Source organism: Vespa mandarinia, chromosome 6, assembly GCF_050613455.1.
Source record: "Vespa mandarinia isolate Hongniang chromosome 6, ASM5061345v1, whole genome shotgun sequence".
NCBI classification, from domain to species: Eukaryota; Metazoa; Arthropoda; class Insecta; order Hymenoptera; family Vespidae; genus Vespa; species Vespa mandarinia.
The window spans coordinates 3138574-3156825 of record NC_140815.1 but is presented as its reverse complement, the minus strand read 5'-3'; the positions used below and the strand labels follow the sequence as shown (position 1 = coordinate 3156825).

General features: G+C 27.6%; 4 protein-coding genes across 5 annotated transcripts; 2 read left to right on the top strand and 2 right to left on the bottom strand.

Moving 5' to 3' along the window:
* Positions 1–69: 69 nt before the first annotated feature.
* APC10 (anaphase-promoting complex subunit 10) lies at positions 70–1030 on the top strand. The gene is made up of 3 exons (XM_035864738.2): positions 70–233; positions 299–551; positions 626–1030. The coding sequence occupies exons 1-3, from the start codon at positions 209–211 to the stop codon at positions 915–917; spliced, it is 570 nt and encodes a 189-aa protein (XP_035720631.1). The 5' UTR covers positions 70–208; the 3' UTR covers positions 918–1030.
* Positions 1031–1108: 78 nt separating this feature from the next.
* On the top strand, positions 1109–8853 carry LOC118440956 (uncharacterized). Its single transcript, XM_085657643.1, has 17 exons — positions 1109–1292; positions 1352–1480; positions 3097–3248; positions 3318–4262; positions 4363–4774; positions 4853–5301; positions 5381–5523; positions 5602–5849; positions 5927–6175; positions 6324–6506; positions 6578–6738; positions 6812–7064; positions 7163–7400; positions 7524–7897; positions 7987–8277; positions 8369–8719; positions 8843–8853. The coding sequence occupies exons 1-17, from the start codon at positions 1157–1159 to the stop codon at positions 8851–8853; spliced, it is 4725 nt and encodes a 1574-aa protein (XP_085513769.1). The 5' UTR covers positions 1109–1156.
* LOC118440963 (RWD domain-containing protein 2A) lies at positions 1541–2918 on the bottom strand. Of its 2 annotated transcripts, XM_085657744.1 has the most exons (4): positions 2796–2918; positions 2405–2680; positions 1899–2345; positions 1541–1795 (listed from the first exon to the last, which is right to left on the bottom strand). In XM_085657744.1, the coding sequence occupies exons 2-4, from the start codon at positions 2597–2599 to the stop codon at positions 1565–1567; spliced, it is 873 nt and encodes a 290-aa protein (XP_085513870.1). In that variant the 5' UTR covers positions 2600–2680; positions 2796–2918; the 3' UTR covers positions 1541–1564. The 2 variants fall into 2 exon arrangements, with proteins under 2 accessions (XP_085513870.1, XP_035720630.1); XM_035864737.2 differs by lacking the exon at positions 2796–2918 and having other exon boundaries at positions 2405–2759.
* Positions 8854–9869: 1016 nt separating the features above from the next.
* LOC118440962 (testis-specific serine/threonine-protein kinase 3) lies at positions 9870–14054 on the bottom strand. The gene is made up of 5 exons (XM_035864734.2): positions 13826–14054; positions 12486–12789; positions 11350–11903; positions 11196–11285; positions 9870–11115 (listed from the first exon to the last, which is right to left on the bottom strand). Exons 1-5 carry the CDS (start codon positions 13913–13915, stop codon positions 11062–11064), a joined length of 1092 nt encoding a protein of 363 aa, XP_035720627.1. The 5' UTR covers positions 13916–14054; the 3' UTR covers positions 9870–11061.
* Positions 14055–18252: the final 4198 nt, after the last annotated feature.

Genomic DNA, 18252 nt, shown 5'->3' with positions numbered 1-18252 from the left:
TGTAAAGAAATTAACTACTAATCGAAAAAGATTAGTTCCAAATATCGACACGATCCACCGTGTCGCTACAGATTTATGTTATCGTATTGCACTGCTTTGTTAATACATATAAAAAAAATGTAAACATTTTTTCTAAAAAAAAAAAAAAAAATATATATAAAATCGTTGTATTGAAAAAAATGTCTTTTGAATAAAACATAATTTAACAATGAGTAGCAAAGCTAATAACGCAGGTAGATGTTTACTTTTTTTGTGTATTTAAGTATATCATTGTGTAACTTTAATATTTTATCATTAGGAGAAACAGATCCTGTGCAAGAAGAATTAGCTGGTAGAGTGAGAGAAGTAGGTAATCATGCAATATGGAGTTTATCTAGTTGTAAACCGGGTTTTGGTGTCGATCAACTGCGAGATGATATCACAGAAACATATTGGCAGTCTGATGGGCAACTTCCACATTTGGTAAATATACAATTCAAAAGAAAAACAACAATACGAGACATATGTATTTATACAGATTACAAGCTTGATGAAAGCTATACTCCCAGTAGGTAAGGAGATTATTATGGTAAAATAATATTACGATTAAAATTTCAATTGACTTTCTATATAAATATATTTTTAGAATAAGTATTAGAGCAGGTACAAATTTCAATGACCTTCAAGAAGTTGAAGTCATGGATCTTAATGAACCAAGTGGATGGGTGGTTATTCCTATAAAAGATATAAATGAACGGCCCATTAGAACATTTATGATTCAGATAGCTGTTATAAGCAATCATCAAAATGGAAGAGATACTCATATGAGACAAATTAAAGTTCATTCTCCAGCACAAGACGTTCTTGGACCACCTGCTCCTTATATGCCAGGACAATTTCTTACTAATGAATTTCTACGTTATGCTACTGTCAGATAGATTATTATTTATATATTTGTATTATTTTATTTGTTACACTAAGACAATTCGTTTAACATTTGTATCATATTCCTTCAGTTTCATAATATCAATAAAGTATCATGATATTCTTACTCCATGTGACCTGATTATTTACAAAAAATGTAAACATTACATATTACCTTGTAATAGTCCTTAATTGATCTTGTAAACTCAACTCATTTGTAATGTATTACTTTCAATGAGTAAAGTTTAGCAAAATGGTAACAAATTTTCGAATAATATTCGTATTTATATGTGTTATAATTGATTGTCGTTTAAGTTATGGTTCAGAAGTTTTAACAACTGCATTAAATGATTTAACTGAATTTTTTGAAAAGTTAAAGACAAAATATGGTATGTGCAAAATTCTGTTTATCTAACCAGGAATTATTAATTTACTCCTATCCTTTCAGAATATCAATCATTAAATCTAAACACATTACATCAAATTGATAAGGAAATAAATTCATATACTGGAAATATAAGTAATCTAGTCAATCGCCGTAAAAGACAAGGTCATGATTCATTTAACAATAATGTTGGTATGTTGCTGCAATATTATTCGTTTTTTTTTGTTTTTAATATATTTATTTAAAAAGATAGATTTACATATTTTAAATGATTACTTAATGGGTAAATTTTTCTTTGATACCAAAAATGTTATTAAAAACATGTTGAGATTGATGCTCAGTTAAATATGTAAGTAACTGTCCCATATCATTATGACGATCTGAACTAGGAAAAGATATTTCTTGAAAGTTAGGGTATTTACGCATGGTATTTATATTTTTTTCATTGTCTAAAATCTCATCTTCTATTAATTTTATGAGAATTCTATGCCAATTCATAACTTTTATCTGAAAATTAGAATGTAAAATGTAGTACATTAAATTAGATTAGCTTTACAGTTTTTGTAATTACTTTGGATATAATTAATATAATTATATATAATTATTATACCTTTTGCCACCAGAGTTCACAGTTTGTATCTGTACCTTCTATACAAATAATTCCTGGCTTCCCAGGCAGGCAAAATCCAGTGAGAGAATACTCTTTTGCTAAATTTGCTATATCTCTTCTTTTAAGTTTATTATATATGTGATGACTATAGATCCAATATCTAGCAAATATTAATTCATTACCTTGCTCATGTTTTTTCTTTTTATTTTCATTATTTTTTTCTTTATTCACATTAGAATTTTTAAGATATTTCTCTATGTTATCTTGTAACCATGATATCAATGAATATATACAAGGCTCACCTTTTTCATTCTCATTTAAAAAACTTGCAAGTGCTTCATTTAAAAGTAATTGTTGAGTTCGATCTAAAATGGAAGTTCTCGCATAAACTTCAGGTTTTTCTTGTGGATAATTAGTTGGCAGACATACTTGCAGCTCAATTGTTGCCTAAATAAAATATATAAATGTTATCTTCATTTATATTGCGATCAGTATTATAATCTTACATTATTCTCAGAAATCTTTATAATATATTCCAATCTTCGTGGAGGTTCTTCTTGAGGAAATTCAATAAAATGATTTATGTCAGCTAAAATTCCGTGATCGCTGACGACTAATTCTTCTGGATAAACTGATTGTAATACTTCTAATTCGTATATTTGTGTCGTTAAATTTTCTTTTATATTTTCGTAAAAAGTCATTGTATTTAAATAATTTATAAGACATGGAAATAATTTACTTGTAGCTATATATTTATTGATGTCTTCTAATGATAATACTAACTTTAAAAAGAAAAAGAAACGAATGTATATATTAATTTGAGTTCAGTTTAAGGGTTCAAGGTTAAAGATTTTGTAAATAATATTTATATAATATAAACATGAATCGAAAATGTACCTAGAAATCGAGATGCATTTATTCGAAAAAATTCCTTTTAAAACTATTTATTTAACATAATCATACACACATTTACTTTAGACATATTTATATCACAATAATTAAGCATTATATCTAATATAAAAATGTTTAAAGAATATCGCCATTCTTTATCAAAATATATGTATTATACTATGCACAATTGATGTAAAAACATATATTGAACATTTTAGTATAGAATAAAGCGCGGGAATTATGAACGTAATTATCGAAAGACGAAATGATCGTGAAATGAATTTTATGTTAAGTATTCTTTTTACAGCTATTAATATTCTGGAAGGTTTCGATGAAATATCAATGTTTAATGTACAAGACTTTAAACATACGATATTTTTTCCGCTTCAATTTAATAACCATTTATTTTGGTTTATGGCAGGCATTAATTCTAATGGAATGTCGTTGTATCAATTAAATGTACGTAATTACTTGATATACTATATTGATAAATCATGTATTATTAATACAAAATTATTTCTTTTTTAGAATAACAAATTTGATCATATTAAATCATATCCACAATATAATGGCATGCGTATAATAGTAGACAACTGTATGCATAATACTGTAGTAGTAATTCAGACTTTCAATAAGAGTATAACAATATTGAAATTTAATTATAGGACTGCATATACATTATCCTTTGTGCAAACTCTTCAAATACCTGCTATAACCGATATATATACATGGCATTATATGAATCGTTTATATTTAGGCATAGCATCCCGTCATAATATATCGATATATATTTGGCTTGGAGAACATTTTGATTTTATACAAGTTTTGAATTTTGGTGCAGAAAAATTAACGTTCTTTCATAATAAAGGATTTATGAATCTTATTTGTACTGGATCTCGTACAGTGATACTACGTCATTTTTTCCATTTTAATAAATTTATGATAATTCAGACATTACCTGCTAGTAATGCTATTATGACGTTTGATATAATCAAGGATCATTTCAAAGAATATTTTATATGCTTATCTACACATCAATATACAGTCGTGTACAAGGAAGTACACGGGTATTTCGTGCCATTTCAAAAAATTTCTGTCGCGGAAAAGATAATACCATTAATAGTTAAAAGAGCTATCATACTATTATTACTCAATAAGAATGTTATAACAGTTTATCAATATGATGGATGGAGATTTGTACAATTAAATGTTAAAGTATCAGAAGTCAATGATATTTATTTTGTTTATATCTATGGAAATGAATTAATAATTATAAAACATGGAATATCTACATGGAAATTAATGAAACCAAGATGGGGTGAAAGAAAATCTTTACTTGGTTTCCAAAATGAAATAAAATCTTGGTACTTTCAAGCTAAAACTATTGCACAGAGAATACCTAAGGCTGGAATAATTATAGAAAAACCATTGCCCATATTAAATGGTTATATACGTGAAATTTATACTCAAAATGTAAGTATTTATTTTCTAGATCATATATATATATATATATATATATATATATATATATATATATATATATAATGTAATATAAAATAAATTATAATTGTAGATAAATGGATACGATTCAAAAGAATGGCAAAATTTAACAGGACAATATAATTATTTAATTACAAAATTAAAAGCATTAAATGATTCTTTAAATCAAAGAATAAACAATAATAATAATCAATTTAAAACACTACGTGCTCATAAAGTAAAAGTAACATGCAAATCACTATGTAAAGTTAATAATATAATAATAAAAGAAAAAATTAATCCATTGTCCAAATTAAGATCCATAGAAAATATTAATCAGAATTTAACATTTACAAGTTTAAAAATAGAGAACATTGATAATTTCAAATGTCCTATTCCTGCATTTACACCTAAAAATTTTGATCTCAAAGGATTAATTAATGATGTTTCATTATTAGATTTACAAGAAAATACATTAAAAACTAGTGGTAATCAAATGATTACAGGTTAGTATGATCATTTTCTTTTTTTTCTATTTTAATAATAATTATGTTTAAATGTTATCAATATATATTATTTTTTAGGTGATCATATTTTTGTTGAATTAGATGTCGTTTATAGTGTTATGCCATTAGATATTGCTACAAATTCTATAATGAAAACTGTATATGCTAAAGAGATTAGAGTAAAAGAATTACATTTAAAGAAAGATGGATTTTTACTACCATTAAATGGACCTCCATCTAAAATATCAGGATGTATAACAGCATCAAAAGTAAAAGTAAAAGGGCTTATTAATTTAAAAGGAGGATTGAAAGGTAAAAGTGCAAATTTATTAATGCCAGTAAAACACGTGCCAAATTTTATGGAAATAAACGGAAATCGGAATTTCCATAATATCACAATTGTAAATATATTGAGAACTAAAGATGTGTACAGGCAAAATGGCAAATCTCTAAAAAATATTTTAGACAATGGAATATTAATATATAATAATTTCCCAATGCATTTAATATTTTCCAACAATAATGCGGTATGAAAGCAATATATTTGTTTTTTCTATTTATTCCACTTCATTTTTGAATAAATATTTAATTTAATATTATTTATAGATCTGGAGAAATGTTACAATAAAAGATTATAATAATTGGGTAACAGCTCATTCTGATAATAAAGTGGTCATTTCAGGAAAAAAACAAACAATATATAATGTGATATTACCACAGTCAGCTTACATACAATCATTGATTCCAAAGTATGTATACTAATGTTATTGTATGTGGGATATATTATATATTTGTATTAAAAATAATTGTTTATGTGAACATTATAGATATAACTTTTCCTTATGCACCTCAACTGCAAATATTTCAAACATAAAATTATCTGAAGTAATGATAGAAAATATGACTGTAGAAAATTTGAAAAGTTTTCAAGTATTTGGAGCAAAAGAGTTAAACTCTACTATTTTCGAAACAACAACTTCTATCAATACTGTTGATTTGTCAAAAAAATATTTCATAGGTGTAATTACTATAAAAGATATTGTAGCATCTGATATTAAAGGATTTAATCTAAAAGGTAATAGAATTTTATCTAAGATTTACTAAAGATTTGATGAGTGATATATTTTCTTATCTTATAATAACTTTCTATAGGATTTCAAAAAATTTTAAACATGTGGATAGAAAAAAAGATTTTTAAAGATATAAGAAATGCAACACGTGTAAAAATTAATAATCTTCAGACTCCTGTAAGAATTAAATTTCCATTTCCTACTACAGTTAGCAATGTAATTTCAAAAGGAAATACTTATGCTACAATTATTAATGGCGAAGATATACATCATTTTTTGAAAAATGCTGTTAGAGTAGATGATCCAATTTCTTTAAATAATATAACATTTAGTAAGTAAAAATTCAAATTAATAATTTTGCCATAAATAATATGAAGATAATTTTAAGTACAATATGACATTAAAATAGGCTTTATCATTAAATATTAAAATATTCAGGAACTTAATCATTTTTAAAAATTATATAATTATTATGATAGGTATGGGATTAAAATCTAACAGTATACAGTTTTTCTATGGACCACTGAATTTCACTTATCCAGAAGTTCATCTAAATTTGCATTCAAAGCATATTTTGGGAAACGTAAAAATAGGAATGCTAAATATATTAAAACCTATTTTTCATGATACATACAATACTTCAAAAAATTATATAATACAAGGTCAATTGTGTATTTATTGTATGTGATAGTAGAAATTTATCAAATAACTCTATCAAAGTTTTTTATTTTAGGTAATGTAACTTTTACATCTGAACCTATTATCAAAAATATAAATAATAACAATTTGAAAAAGTTCTCTTCGAAAATTTATACAATTAATGAAAATATGATTATATCTGGTAATAATATTCTAATAAAAAATATGACTGTATTAGGAAATAATATTTCAAAGGTATATAATTATAGAAAGAAAATTTTTGATTTCATTATAATTTAACAATATTTTAATATTTATTTTTTCACAGACATCTCTTTATATACCATATTACAATTCTTGGACAAATATCTCATATAGTCTATTGAGTAAAACTAAACCTCAAGAAATAAGTGTCCCTTGTTGGTTTAACAATATAGAAGTTGACAATATCAAAGGTTCTAAAAATTCATCTATAAAATCTTCCGATGCACAAATAAGGAATATAATTGAAATGTCCCTTAAAAAAAATGAATCGCAAGTAATTCAGAGCAAATGGCATTTTAATAAATTAATATTATCAGGTTTTGTAATAATTTTTTTATTAATATATTCTTAGAACAAAAATATTGGATTTAAAAACGTTATGTAAAAAAAGAAATATAATTATTTTTTAATTCAGGTTATGTAAATTTACAAGGAAAACTTAATAACATGAATTTAAGAACTGATGTTGTCAAATATAGTAGTAAAAAAAATATTATTACTGGTACAAAGACAATTTTAGGATTATCTATTACACATTTGCGTGGATTAAATTTCAGTGAATGGTCAAAAAATGCTGTTTTATTAAAACAAAAAAATGTAATCACAGTAAAAGGCCAAAAGATTTTTACAAATATTAATATTTCAAATTTAAGGTATAATTGAATTTATTTTTGCAAGCAGAAATACTTAAATTTATTTTTATATTTTTGATGTATTTTCGAAATACTTAAATCTGTTATATATTTCTGATCTTTTATAAAATTTACTATTAACAGTTTGGATGGTGCTATAATGGGGAAAAATATAAAAAATGCATTTTTGAAATCAAAACCACAAATTATTAATGGTTTAAAAATTTTTGATGGTAATATCAAAATGTCAGGCCTACTAATTGATGGTTTAATGAACGATGTTAATTTTACAAGTTTTATAAATAATCTGTTAAAGAAAAATAAACTTGTACAAACATTAAATACAGATATTATCTTGAAAGACAATTTAGAAGTATTGGGAAATATTTTCATTGATGGTCTTTATAATGGTATCAAAGTAAATAATTGTAATAGAGAATACAACAAAATGAAATCAATAGAAAGAAATTTGATAGAGATTGCAGAAGTCATAAACATAGCAGGAACTGCTTTAAATAGTTAGTATATATATATGTAAAGTCCTAATTTCAATATAATGAAATTTGAATCATTTATTACATATATGTATATATTTTTTTTATTACAGGTCGAGCCTTTTATTTAAATAAATTAAAAACTTTTAAAAATATTACTGCAATAATAACTAATTCAAATAATAATCACTCACAAAGTAATATTAATTGTCAATGCGAATTGAAGAATGTATCACTATTTTGTAATGATACTGAAATACAAGGCTTTAGTCTTGAATCAAACTTAAGTAATTATACAAGAATTCACATTTTATTGATTAAGAAAGTTACATTTATTGTACTTATTACATCAGATTGTGTTTCAATTGGCAATATTAATAAAGACAAATTTTATCAGAAAAAAGGTTTGTGATTATCGAAGTTATTATGCAATTATTAACAAAAAAAGACATCAATTGATACAACAAAATACTTTATTTTTATTTTTTTTTGCAGTTTTTTGTGTACCAAATATTCTCCAAACATCAATAGAATCAGTAGGAAATTCATTATGGATAATTTTACAGTTACCTTTAGAAATGTTAGCGTTACATTATGTTTCATGGGATAACGTTAAACAGTATACTTTACCACCTTCAAATATACTTATTACTAGTACATCACCAAATAATGAATTATTAATGCTTCGATCAGATGGAATTTGGAATATTAATGAACTTGGAAGTCCACGTCATATATTCAAAACAAGTTTAATAGGAACAATTGAAACATTTTCATATGATAAAGAATATTATATAAAAAGTATAAAAAATAATGCTACTATTTTCATGAAATCTCAATATATAGGTAATTAAATTGCTTCAACAATAAATAAAAATATTACGTATTTATCTGTGATATGTATAAATCTTACTCTATAAATATTATAGAAATTCTATTTATATAATTATATGTTAATTCATTCATTAGTTTTTGCATAACTAATTTATGTTACTATTGTAATAAATGCCACATTATGAGAATTTATTTATGATTTCATTTGTAATTTAAACTACTTAAAAAGCCTGCTCTTTTTTTCAATCAAGTAGTCAAATCTATGTACACGTATATAAATTAAAGGGAAATTTAATTTATTTACTGATGTAAAATATTTTCGATTTACTGATTTTATAATAATTTCTATTTGATACATATATACACATTCTAATTAATAGTGATCCAACTTATTTTTAAATGAAAATATATCTTATGTTTCTATGTTATATATGAAAATTATTCCAATATTTTTATTTTGAGAATCGAAATTTTTAGTTGGTTATTTTCGAATAAATATTTGCATATCATAGCTTCTATCGATTCAAGTAGGAAAGTTTCTATTCACAGTGTGCAGAATTTAGAACGAATTTTCTCTTTCGTCATAAATGGTTCATTACATGGATCGTTTCGCGGGAATGAACAATGAGAAGATTTGTGCAAAATCGTCACGTGATAAGGATAAACTATACTATCGATCGATACTATCGATCATAATATTCCGAGCATTTATTTCAAATTTACACATTTATTTCAAATTTATTTTTGAAATAAAAAATAATTTAAACTTCATGTGAGTAATCAATAATATTATTTTATTTTTTATCGAAAGCTTATATTCTTAAATAAATAAATTAATAAAAAATGTTTATATAGATAATTTAAAAAAAGAATAAGAATTCATTTATATAAAATTAAATAGAGAAAAATCTATGGAAACAAAAATGAGAGGAAAAAAGAATGAAGAAGAGTAATATGATATTTTTTTTTGCTTTATCAACGTTTCAGTTGAATTTGTAGATGAAGTCGAATAGTTATCGGTCATCTCCTGGGAATTCTTTATATTATAAAGTCTTCCTCTTCTTTTATTGAACGGTTTCTAAGTTGTACTTTACGTTTCGATATATTTTCCAAAAAAAAAGAAGAAAAAAAGGAAAAAAAAGAGAGAAAAAAAAAGAAAAAATAGACAAAAGAATTTTTTAACGTTTATTCAACAACTCGTGGACAAAGGGTTCTACAACGAAATAAAAGTACAATCACGATTTATATTTGATTTTATCAATTCGTCGACGTGATATTTATTTATTTATTTGAAATGTTATTTATCGTCTTTTGAATATTTATAATTATTTGCTTTAATTTCATATATTCTTTTTTTATTCTTACTTTCTTTTTTTTTTTTCTTTCTTTTAAGAAAGGTAAGATTATCAAGGGTGTTCATATCTTCGGTGTTTCGAACGTCGAAAGTGTTCCACGTTTCCTGGCAAGACTGAGATTCGAGCGACGTTAATTTCCGGATAACGTTAGGACGTTACGAAGGCTCTCATTACGGAGGACGACTACGCGATGCCAAGTTAACTCGCCACTACTACAGCAGTCTTCTACTCTGATGTATACGTTGCACGCTACGATACAACTTTATGTGGAAACACCTTTTACCCTTACACGAAAAGATACTACTTCGTTACATGAGAAGGTTCATGGGCAACGAAATAACGAACTTTCAAACAAAATGTGGAACTCGAAAGCCCGCACGACCCATAATTACCTCTACATAACGTAAACGCGTTTCCCTTTGAGTTAATGTTCTTTTACTAGATCTCGGCCAGCTATGAAAGTGGAATAGAATCATTGAATTATCCTGTCAGTTATTTTTATCAGTATATATATATATATGTACTATAATTCTTCCAATTTAATATAATTCATCTTTATCTATATATATGTCTATTCTATAATTTCTCTTAAATGCATTGTGCCAATAAAAAATCATGACGAATGAAGTTACGAATCGATTGTTTCAATTTCGGAAGGAAGGCAAAATTTACAATGAAAAGCATTTACACTCTAACTTTAATCGTTTTCCAATTATTAGAAACTTGTTGTTCAAAACAATTTCACATTGGATACGTAATACACATTTCTCCGTTATCGTATTTCTAATTTAATTGCATATTTAGTTTTCTGTTGTTCCGACAGCTTACTTCAAGTAAGCGGATACTTTAACTGTGTTATAACGTAAAACGTGGATATTGCAATTAAGTCGTATTAATTTTATTCAAATGCGTTGGGTTACAAAAGTAGAAAATGCGGAGGTTTGAGATATGTATTATGTAATCAAGGAAACGTTCCAACGTATATACCACGATATTTGATTATGCTTCGAGTTCTTTAAGAAGACTGGTAGGTAAAATAGTGGATACTGTAGCCTAGAAAGGAAATGAGAAAAAATTCCGATAAATACTTTATGAAACGTACGTTGTGCCATTTTTAACAATGACATTGATACCTTTGTAGCATCTTTCAAAATAGTGACTTGCCCGACAGTTTCGCTTACATTTTCCGGCTTTTCATTTTTCTTTTCGATCTTTGATGATTTCTATATGATAATAAAATATCAATTATATTCTATACAAACAAATTTTCAACTTTTTAAAATTCACCTTTTTCGAAAATTTCTCTTCATTTCTCTTACGTTCCTCAATCGCATAATTGAGAGCACTTTGCTCAATCGGTGTCAGAATCAATAATCTTGGATCCATTGCTATCCAATCGCTATACAATATCTGATCAATTTGCCAACGCTTTTTTACATCCGGTTCCAAAAGATTCGTTATAATTGTCTTTGCATTTTCGCTTATGGTTTCGTCAATTTTTCGTCGAAATTTCCATTTACGCGATATCTGTTGTTCATAGAGTATCTTTATATTGGTTTCGTCGAAAGGCATGGCCTTGTTCAAAATGATATAGAGAATCACACCGAGCGACCAAATGTCAGAAAATTTTGGATTGTAAGGAGCACCACGTAGAACTTCTGGTGCGGCATATGATAAGGAACCACAGTATGTGTCACTGAGTACACGTTTACCGCGATTATCAATCATGTATCGTGAGAATCCAAAATCGGCTAGCTTTACATTGTAATTTATTGTTAGAAGAACGTTTTCACATTTTAGATCACGATGTGCAATTTCCATTTCATGGAGATATTGAATACCTAGGAAAAAAAGAGAACAGTGAAATGGAGTTTATGAATATTATTACAACGTTTAGATACACATACGATAGATACATCGTTTAGTTTTAAACGAAAAATTTCTGTTATATATATTAAACAGAAAAAGAGGGCAGAAAAAGAGAGATAGATAGATAGAGAGAGAGAGAGAAAAAAAGAGAGAGAAAGATAGAGAGAGAGAGAGAGAGAATATCGATTGATAAAAATTATATAGAACAGGACGTAATCGCTCGTTAGTGTTTCTCAATAATTGAATTGTTGAGTACATCGTTATTTGCGCGTTCTGTTTGGTACTCTCAATGGATATTGATTATAAACGTTTATCTATCGTTTTTATTTGCTCAAAAATTCTTCTTTGAAAATTCGTATTTATTTATTTATTTATTTTTTTTTTTTATATGATTTATATATTTACAGACAGATATAATCTTTTTAAAGGATCAAGCGCGTGATTTCAAAGAGAATTCTCAGAGAATTTGTGGGCTATCCTTGGATTAAAAAGTTATAGGATATTATCTGTATGCATTCATCTCTATGTATGTATGTACGGATATCTATGTGTACCAAGAGCCAGTTGTCGAAGCCATATGCGAGCTTGGTTCTCTGATACTGCTCCGTTCTTCAGGATAAAATCGAGAAGGTCACCGTTCTCGGCGTAACGCATGAATATGAAATATTTCATACGTCTTTGAAAGATGCTGTGTATGTGTACCACGTGTGGATGGTTGAGTTTAACTAAAATGTCAAGTTCTCGTGGTAAAAATTTACGAACAAAATCCTTCGGTGCCTTTACCGTGTCGATAATCTTGCAGGCCAACGTGCAATCCTTTACCGAATGATACTGCGATTTGTATTCGGCTTGGTAAACCTGAATAAGATTTGCGAAGAATGTCAAATATATGATAAATTGTTCGTTTCTTGATTACAAAATAAGCTTTAAAAGTAAAATAAAAATAAAATAGAATAAAATAAAATAAAATAAAATAAAATAAATTCTAGCCCATTAAAAAGAAAAAAGAAAAAATAACGAGTAACCGGAATAAATTTAAAAGTTCACTCGCGTTGCGACAAACGAGCTTTCATGTTTTTCTCAAAATAAACTCTATTCCATCATACGATCGCAATAAATTCGTTTACCGAAACGTTTAATCATCGCGTTCGCGTGATTGTTCTTTGACGTCATATGCAGCGAACCAACTTCATCGATTTTCACGTTGAAAAATCGACGATTGTGTTCGATGAACCTTTTTCATTCTAAAGTTAATTTACATCAAGATTATACGGCGTTCTCTCTCGTGAGAAAAACAAACTTGTATTCAAACTTTTATTTTATCTTTTTTTTTTATTTTTATTTTTTTATTTATTTTTCTTTTTTTTAATTATATCTAAATATAACTTTATATTATTGTTGGATCCTCATTAACATTTCTTTTTTCTCAATTCACATGTAAAAAAGAGGATTTTTGATGATTTTGCTTTTCTCCCTTTAAACAATAACAACAACAACAACTTGCAGATACGATTTTTAATATGACCTTAGCATAAGAACCTTCGCCGATCTTTTTCGTTAATTTATAGCCACGTTCTAATAAAACGGCTTCCTCGGACCTTGATTGTTTCAGATCTGACATGAGACTTGACGAATAAGGGACGGCATCGTACCTGGTCCGTTATCATAATTAACTAGAAACTGGTTATGCTATCTTAGGCCTTTGACGAACTCATGTTAGTTTATATAGCTTGTATTGAAACGTATAACTTGATAATGTTTGTCTATTTACAAGAGGTTATATGTTAATAAATCCATGAGAGGAAATAATATTTCATGGCTTGCTACGTTCATAAAATACGAAAAGTCGATATCGAATTTAATATATATAACAGCATCGTTCAAACATACATACATATATCGAATGTTGATTTTTCGCATTCATCAAATTGGACTGGCCGAAGCAAGATGTAACAAGTTGATGGAATGTCCGGATAACCGTCATATCCTATCAAATAAAAAATCCAATATAGTTCCATCGTCAAAAAATAGATCATTTTTTGTCGCTAACGTAACCAACAATATGCTCTTTACGTTTAAATCGATTGAAATAGACAATGCCCTGCGGGGGATGAAGAGAGTGAGAGAGAGAGAGAGTACTTTTCCAAAAGAGAAATGATTAAATTAATAACGAATATGTCACTGCCAGAGATTCTCGTTCAGGTTAAAACTATAAAACGGACGCTTCGTCATTCAACGAATTGGTAAACTTCCAAGTAAATTTCTAAAGCAAAATTCTATAGCTCAGTTGAAAAAGAAAATCACTCTTTTCATAGAAACTTATTAATTACCGCAAAAGAATCTTTTCACGAGAGCATAACTCCGTGAGCTTTTGTAAAGAATATATACATGCTCCCATAAAGGAACTGCTTAACGTCGAGATACGAGATTGACAATGAACGCTGAAACAGCTTAGGAAAGCTCTTACATGGCTTTTCATTTATCGTCTTTTCCCTATTGTCTTCATATTAATAACTAGACTACGACTGCTATATTTAATGACTACCGCGCTTTCATTTTAGTTACTATATGCAAATGTGAAATATTTATATATTTTACATTTAATCGTAACTTTTCTAAAAATGATACGTCTTTGCAATAAATTTTCTCGAATATTTGTCTTTATTTATTTTAAAATAATCTTCGAATTTTGATAGATTTACAAATTAAAATTTAATACTACGATGTCATATAAAGTAAATATTATCGATATAAATATTGACAAATTTGAAAAATCTGATGCTGCAATAAAGAAAAAAGAAAACTACACCGGAGAGAGAGGAAGAGAGAGAGAGAGAGAGAGAGAGAAAGAGAGAGAGAGAGATGGGGGAGAGAAAGAGAGAGGGAGAAAGTCAATCATTAAAAAAAGAAAAAAGAAAAAAAAATAATTTTGTATCGACAGTGTATATCTTCATTTTAAGTCCATACGTAAGACTAATGGGTGTAAAACGGAGGGCGCAAAGTTTACCGAAGTAAGCGTGTAATTTTGGATTACAACGACTGCGTGTTAAAATCTAGGTCTTAACCGCGGTCGAATACGCGTTGCCATGCGACGAAACTACGGTGCAGGCACTCAAAGGTAATCGTGTACACCCTGAGTCGAGTGCGAGCATAATCCTCATCTCATCCTATGCGGGTTTGACAACGGGAAGGGCTCTGTCACCTCGAGCACGATTCATGAAGGGCCGCTGGACTCAAAGCGTCCGCGTTCCGCAGTTTTATGGATGATGCTATGTGTGTTATACCTTCTTGCTATTCTCTTTCTCTCTCTCTCTCTCTCTCTCTCTCTCTCTCCTCTCTATTTATTTCTTTTATGCTCTTCATATTAGTCTATATGCACGAACTTTCATCCATTTCTCTTATTCGATATCTTCTTTCATCTTTTTTTAATTTAGTTTCCGTTATTGTTGTTATTGTCGATGCCATGTAAGGGGATCTATTTATTTTACCATTAAAAGATGTTCCTCTCAATTTCTCTCTCTCTCTCTCTCTCTCTCTCTCTCTCTCTCTCTCTCTCTCTCTCTCTGTTACTCTTTTTTTATCTCGATAAAAATTTGAACCGTACCTTTTTATCGCACTATCGATTACTTTAGATCGCTTCTCGGATTACACTATCTACCGAAACTTTTTACGAAAGCAATACTTCCTCGATACTTTAACGTTATCATTCTGCTCCTTCTTTTAAACTTGAAATTTATAATACAATATTTTAATAGTTCGATCACATAAGAACGGTATATCGAAGTTCTTAAAGAAAGATCGAATATGATAAGTAACAATCCTAAGCCTTGATTCATTGACGTCGACGATTTAAACTCATTGCAAATGAATTATTGAATTTCTAAACGAACGTTTACATTTAAAAAAACGAACGATACTATTCGATGTTTCAATGTTTACTTACGATCGACATATGATATTTTTATATCCAATCGTCGATATAAAATGTTTCGATTTTAATATTATTTCATATTTTCGACGCGGAGGACATTTTATGGATTTAATCGTTCTTAAGATTTGATATATATAATTAAGAAGTTAATTTCTACGATATAGATTTTTTCTCTTTTTTCTTTTCTTTTTTTATTCCATAATTCCAAAATTAAGAAAAAATAAAAATTACAAGATATCTATTTCTATGCTGACGTCTGACAGAAAAATGAATACGAGCCGCCTGCGCTTTTCTCTTTTATGGACCATCTGATTTCCCTACCACTTCTTCTATCACTGCAGTTTTTTTGTATAATATAACTCAAATGCGGTATTTCATTGTCCATAGGTTTTCGACTTGTATAAGGTAGAATAAAAGTTTCTTGGTAATTTTTTTCAAATCAATTAGTCTTTTTTTCGAGACTTTTTAAACCAAGTTTTTTTTTTTAAATTCTAAATAAGACAAATCTGGGAACATTTGGTCTACCCTGTATATACCGTTGACTTGTATACTTATATATCCTTTTTTTTTTTATTTTTGATTCTAATAATTTCTTATTATTAAATGAATCAACATCAAAAATACGAATATATATTCCTCCTTTAATAGACGTATAATATTTTTGTCATATTTGAACAAACAATTCCTTTACTAACGATGTTGCATATTTCAATATAATGATCGTAACCTTTCCAATGCGAGTAAATGCGTATAACGAACTCCGATATCGTTTATCGCAGAAACTATGGGATCGTTTATGTCGTGAAAATAGATTCATAAAGGATAATTCATCATCACGTATAATATATTGTGTTAAATGATACGTGTAAATGTATTAGTTGGATATTTGTTGACCCATTCTATCTTCTTTTTTATTAATTAATTTGTTAATAATATATTTATTTATTTATTTATTTCTGTATTTGTTTCTTTTGAACTTTTCATTTTCAATTCGAATCCGATATTATTATTTTTTAATTATCGCCTATATAATTCGATGAAATAATGACGATTATTGAAAAGTATACTATAGATATTCGTAGAATATATATCGATATTCTCTGTAACTTTTATTAAGTTTAAAATATCGATTTCCATTAGAAAAAATTGTTATAACTTTCATATCTTGACAACAAATGTCATTTATGAAATGCCGTCTATGAAATAGTTGAAATAAATATTACTATTCCCTCAGAAAATTTTTATTTGAAATTCTATTTGAAATATTTGCTTACAAAACCAATAGAATCGGAGATATTTGATCGTATCATTTAAAATGAGACATCATCCATATATCTATATGTATATGTATGTATCGTCAAATGGTAAAATGGTATTGTCATTAAAATGCCATATTAAGGTTAATTTAGGGAAAACACACTATCCTGATTAAAACGCGTTGTTACGTAGAAGCAGGCAGATTCGTCCAGTTTGGGATAGGACCATGCAGAGTTAACATTGTAGAAACGAGTTTACTCGTGTTATCTCGACCACAGCTCAGAGAGCAATAAACCAAACGCATTAATGTTACCGATTTATACCGAATGAATGGAATGTACTTTCGTTTTGCTTTTTTTTCTTTTTTTTTTTTTCTTTTTTTTTTTTTTTTGAGGAACTATGAAATGTAAGAGAGTAAGATAAAGAGAGAGAGAGAGAGAGAGAGAGAGAGAGAGAGAGAGAGAGAGAGAGAAAGAGAAAGAGAGAGAGATAGTGGTTGAAATAGCTTTACGATGTAGTTAACGAAGATAGTCCGACGTAAAAATGTCTTCTATGCGATATGCTGAATGATGGACGTTTTATCGATCTACCTGCCATTTACCTTGGAATTTTTATTAAAGCAAGACGCTTAGGTCGAACTGACAAAAAAAAAGATCATTTCTGTAGAGTTGCATCTGGTTTAAGAGAAACAAAATGGATCGACGTTAATCGTACTTATATATATATGCAGGTATATAGATGTATAAAAAGGTAGCAGAATGAAAAAAGAAAGATAGGAAAGCTAGCTTGCAAGGTCTTTGATATATATATTCAGATATATATGTATATATATACATATATATATATATATATATATCTAAATATATATACAATATAGATAGATAAAGATATATCTACATATATAATGTATAATACATCACTCTAATGTCTCTAAGCGCTTTCTGTAAATCTTTAGTAGACCGCAAACGGCCTGAATTCTCATCTCCGTTTCTACTGTTCGCAGTTTCTCGATGACAATACTCTTGGTACGTCCATTCATCGAACGAAGCTTAGAATAAGGAAGAAAAGGAGAAAAGATAAAAGAAGAAAAGAAGAAAGAAAGAAAGAAAGAAAGAAAGAAAAGAAGAAAGAAA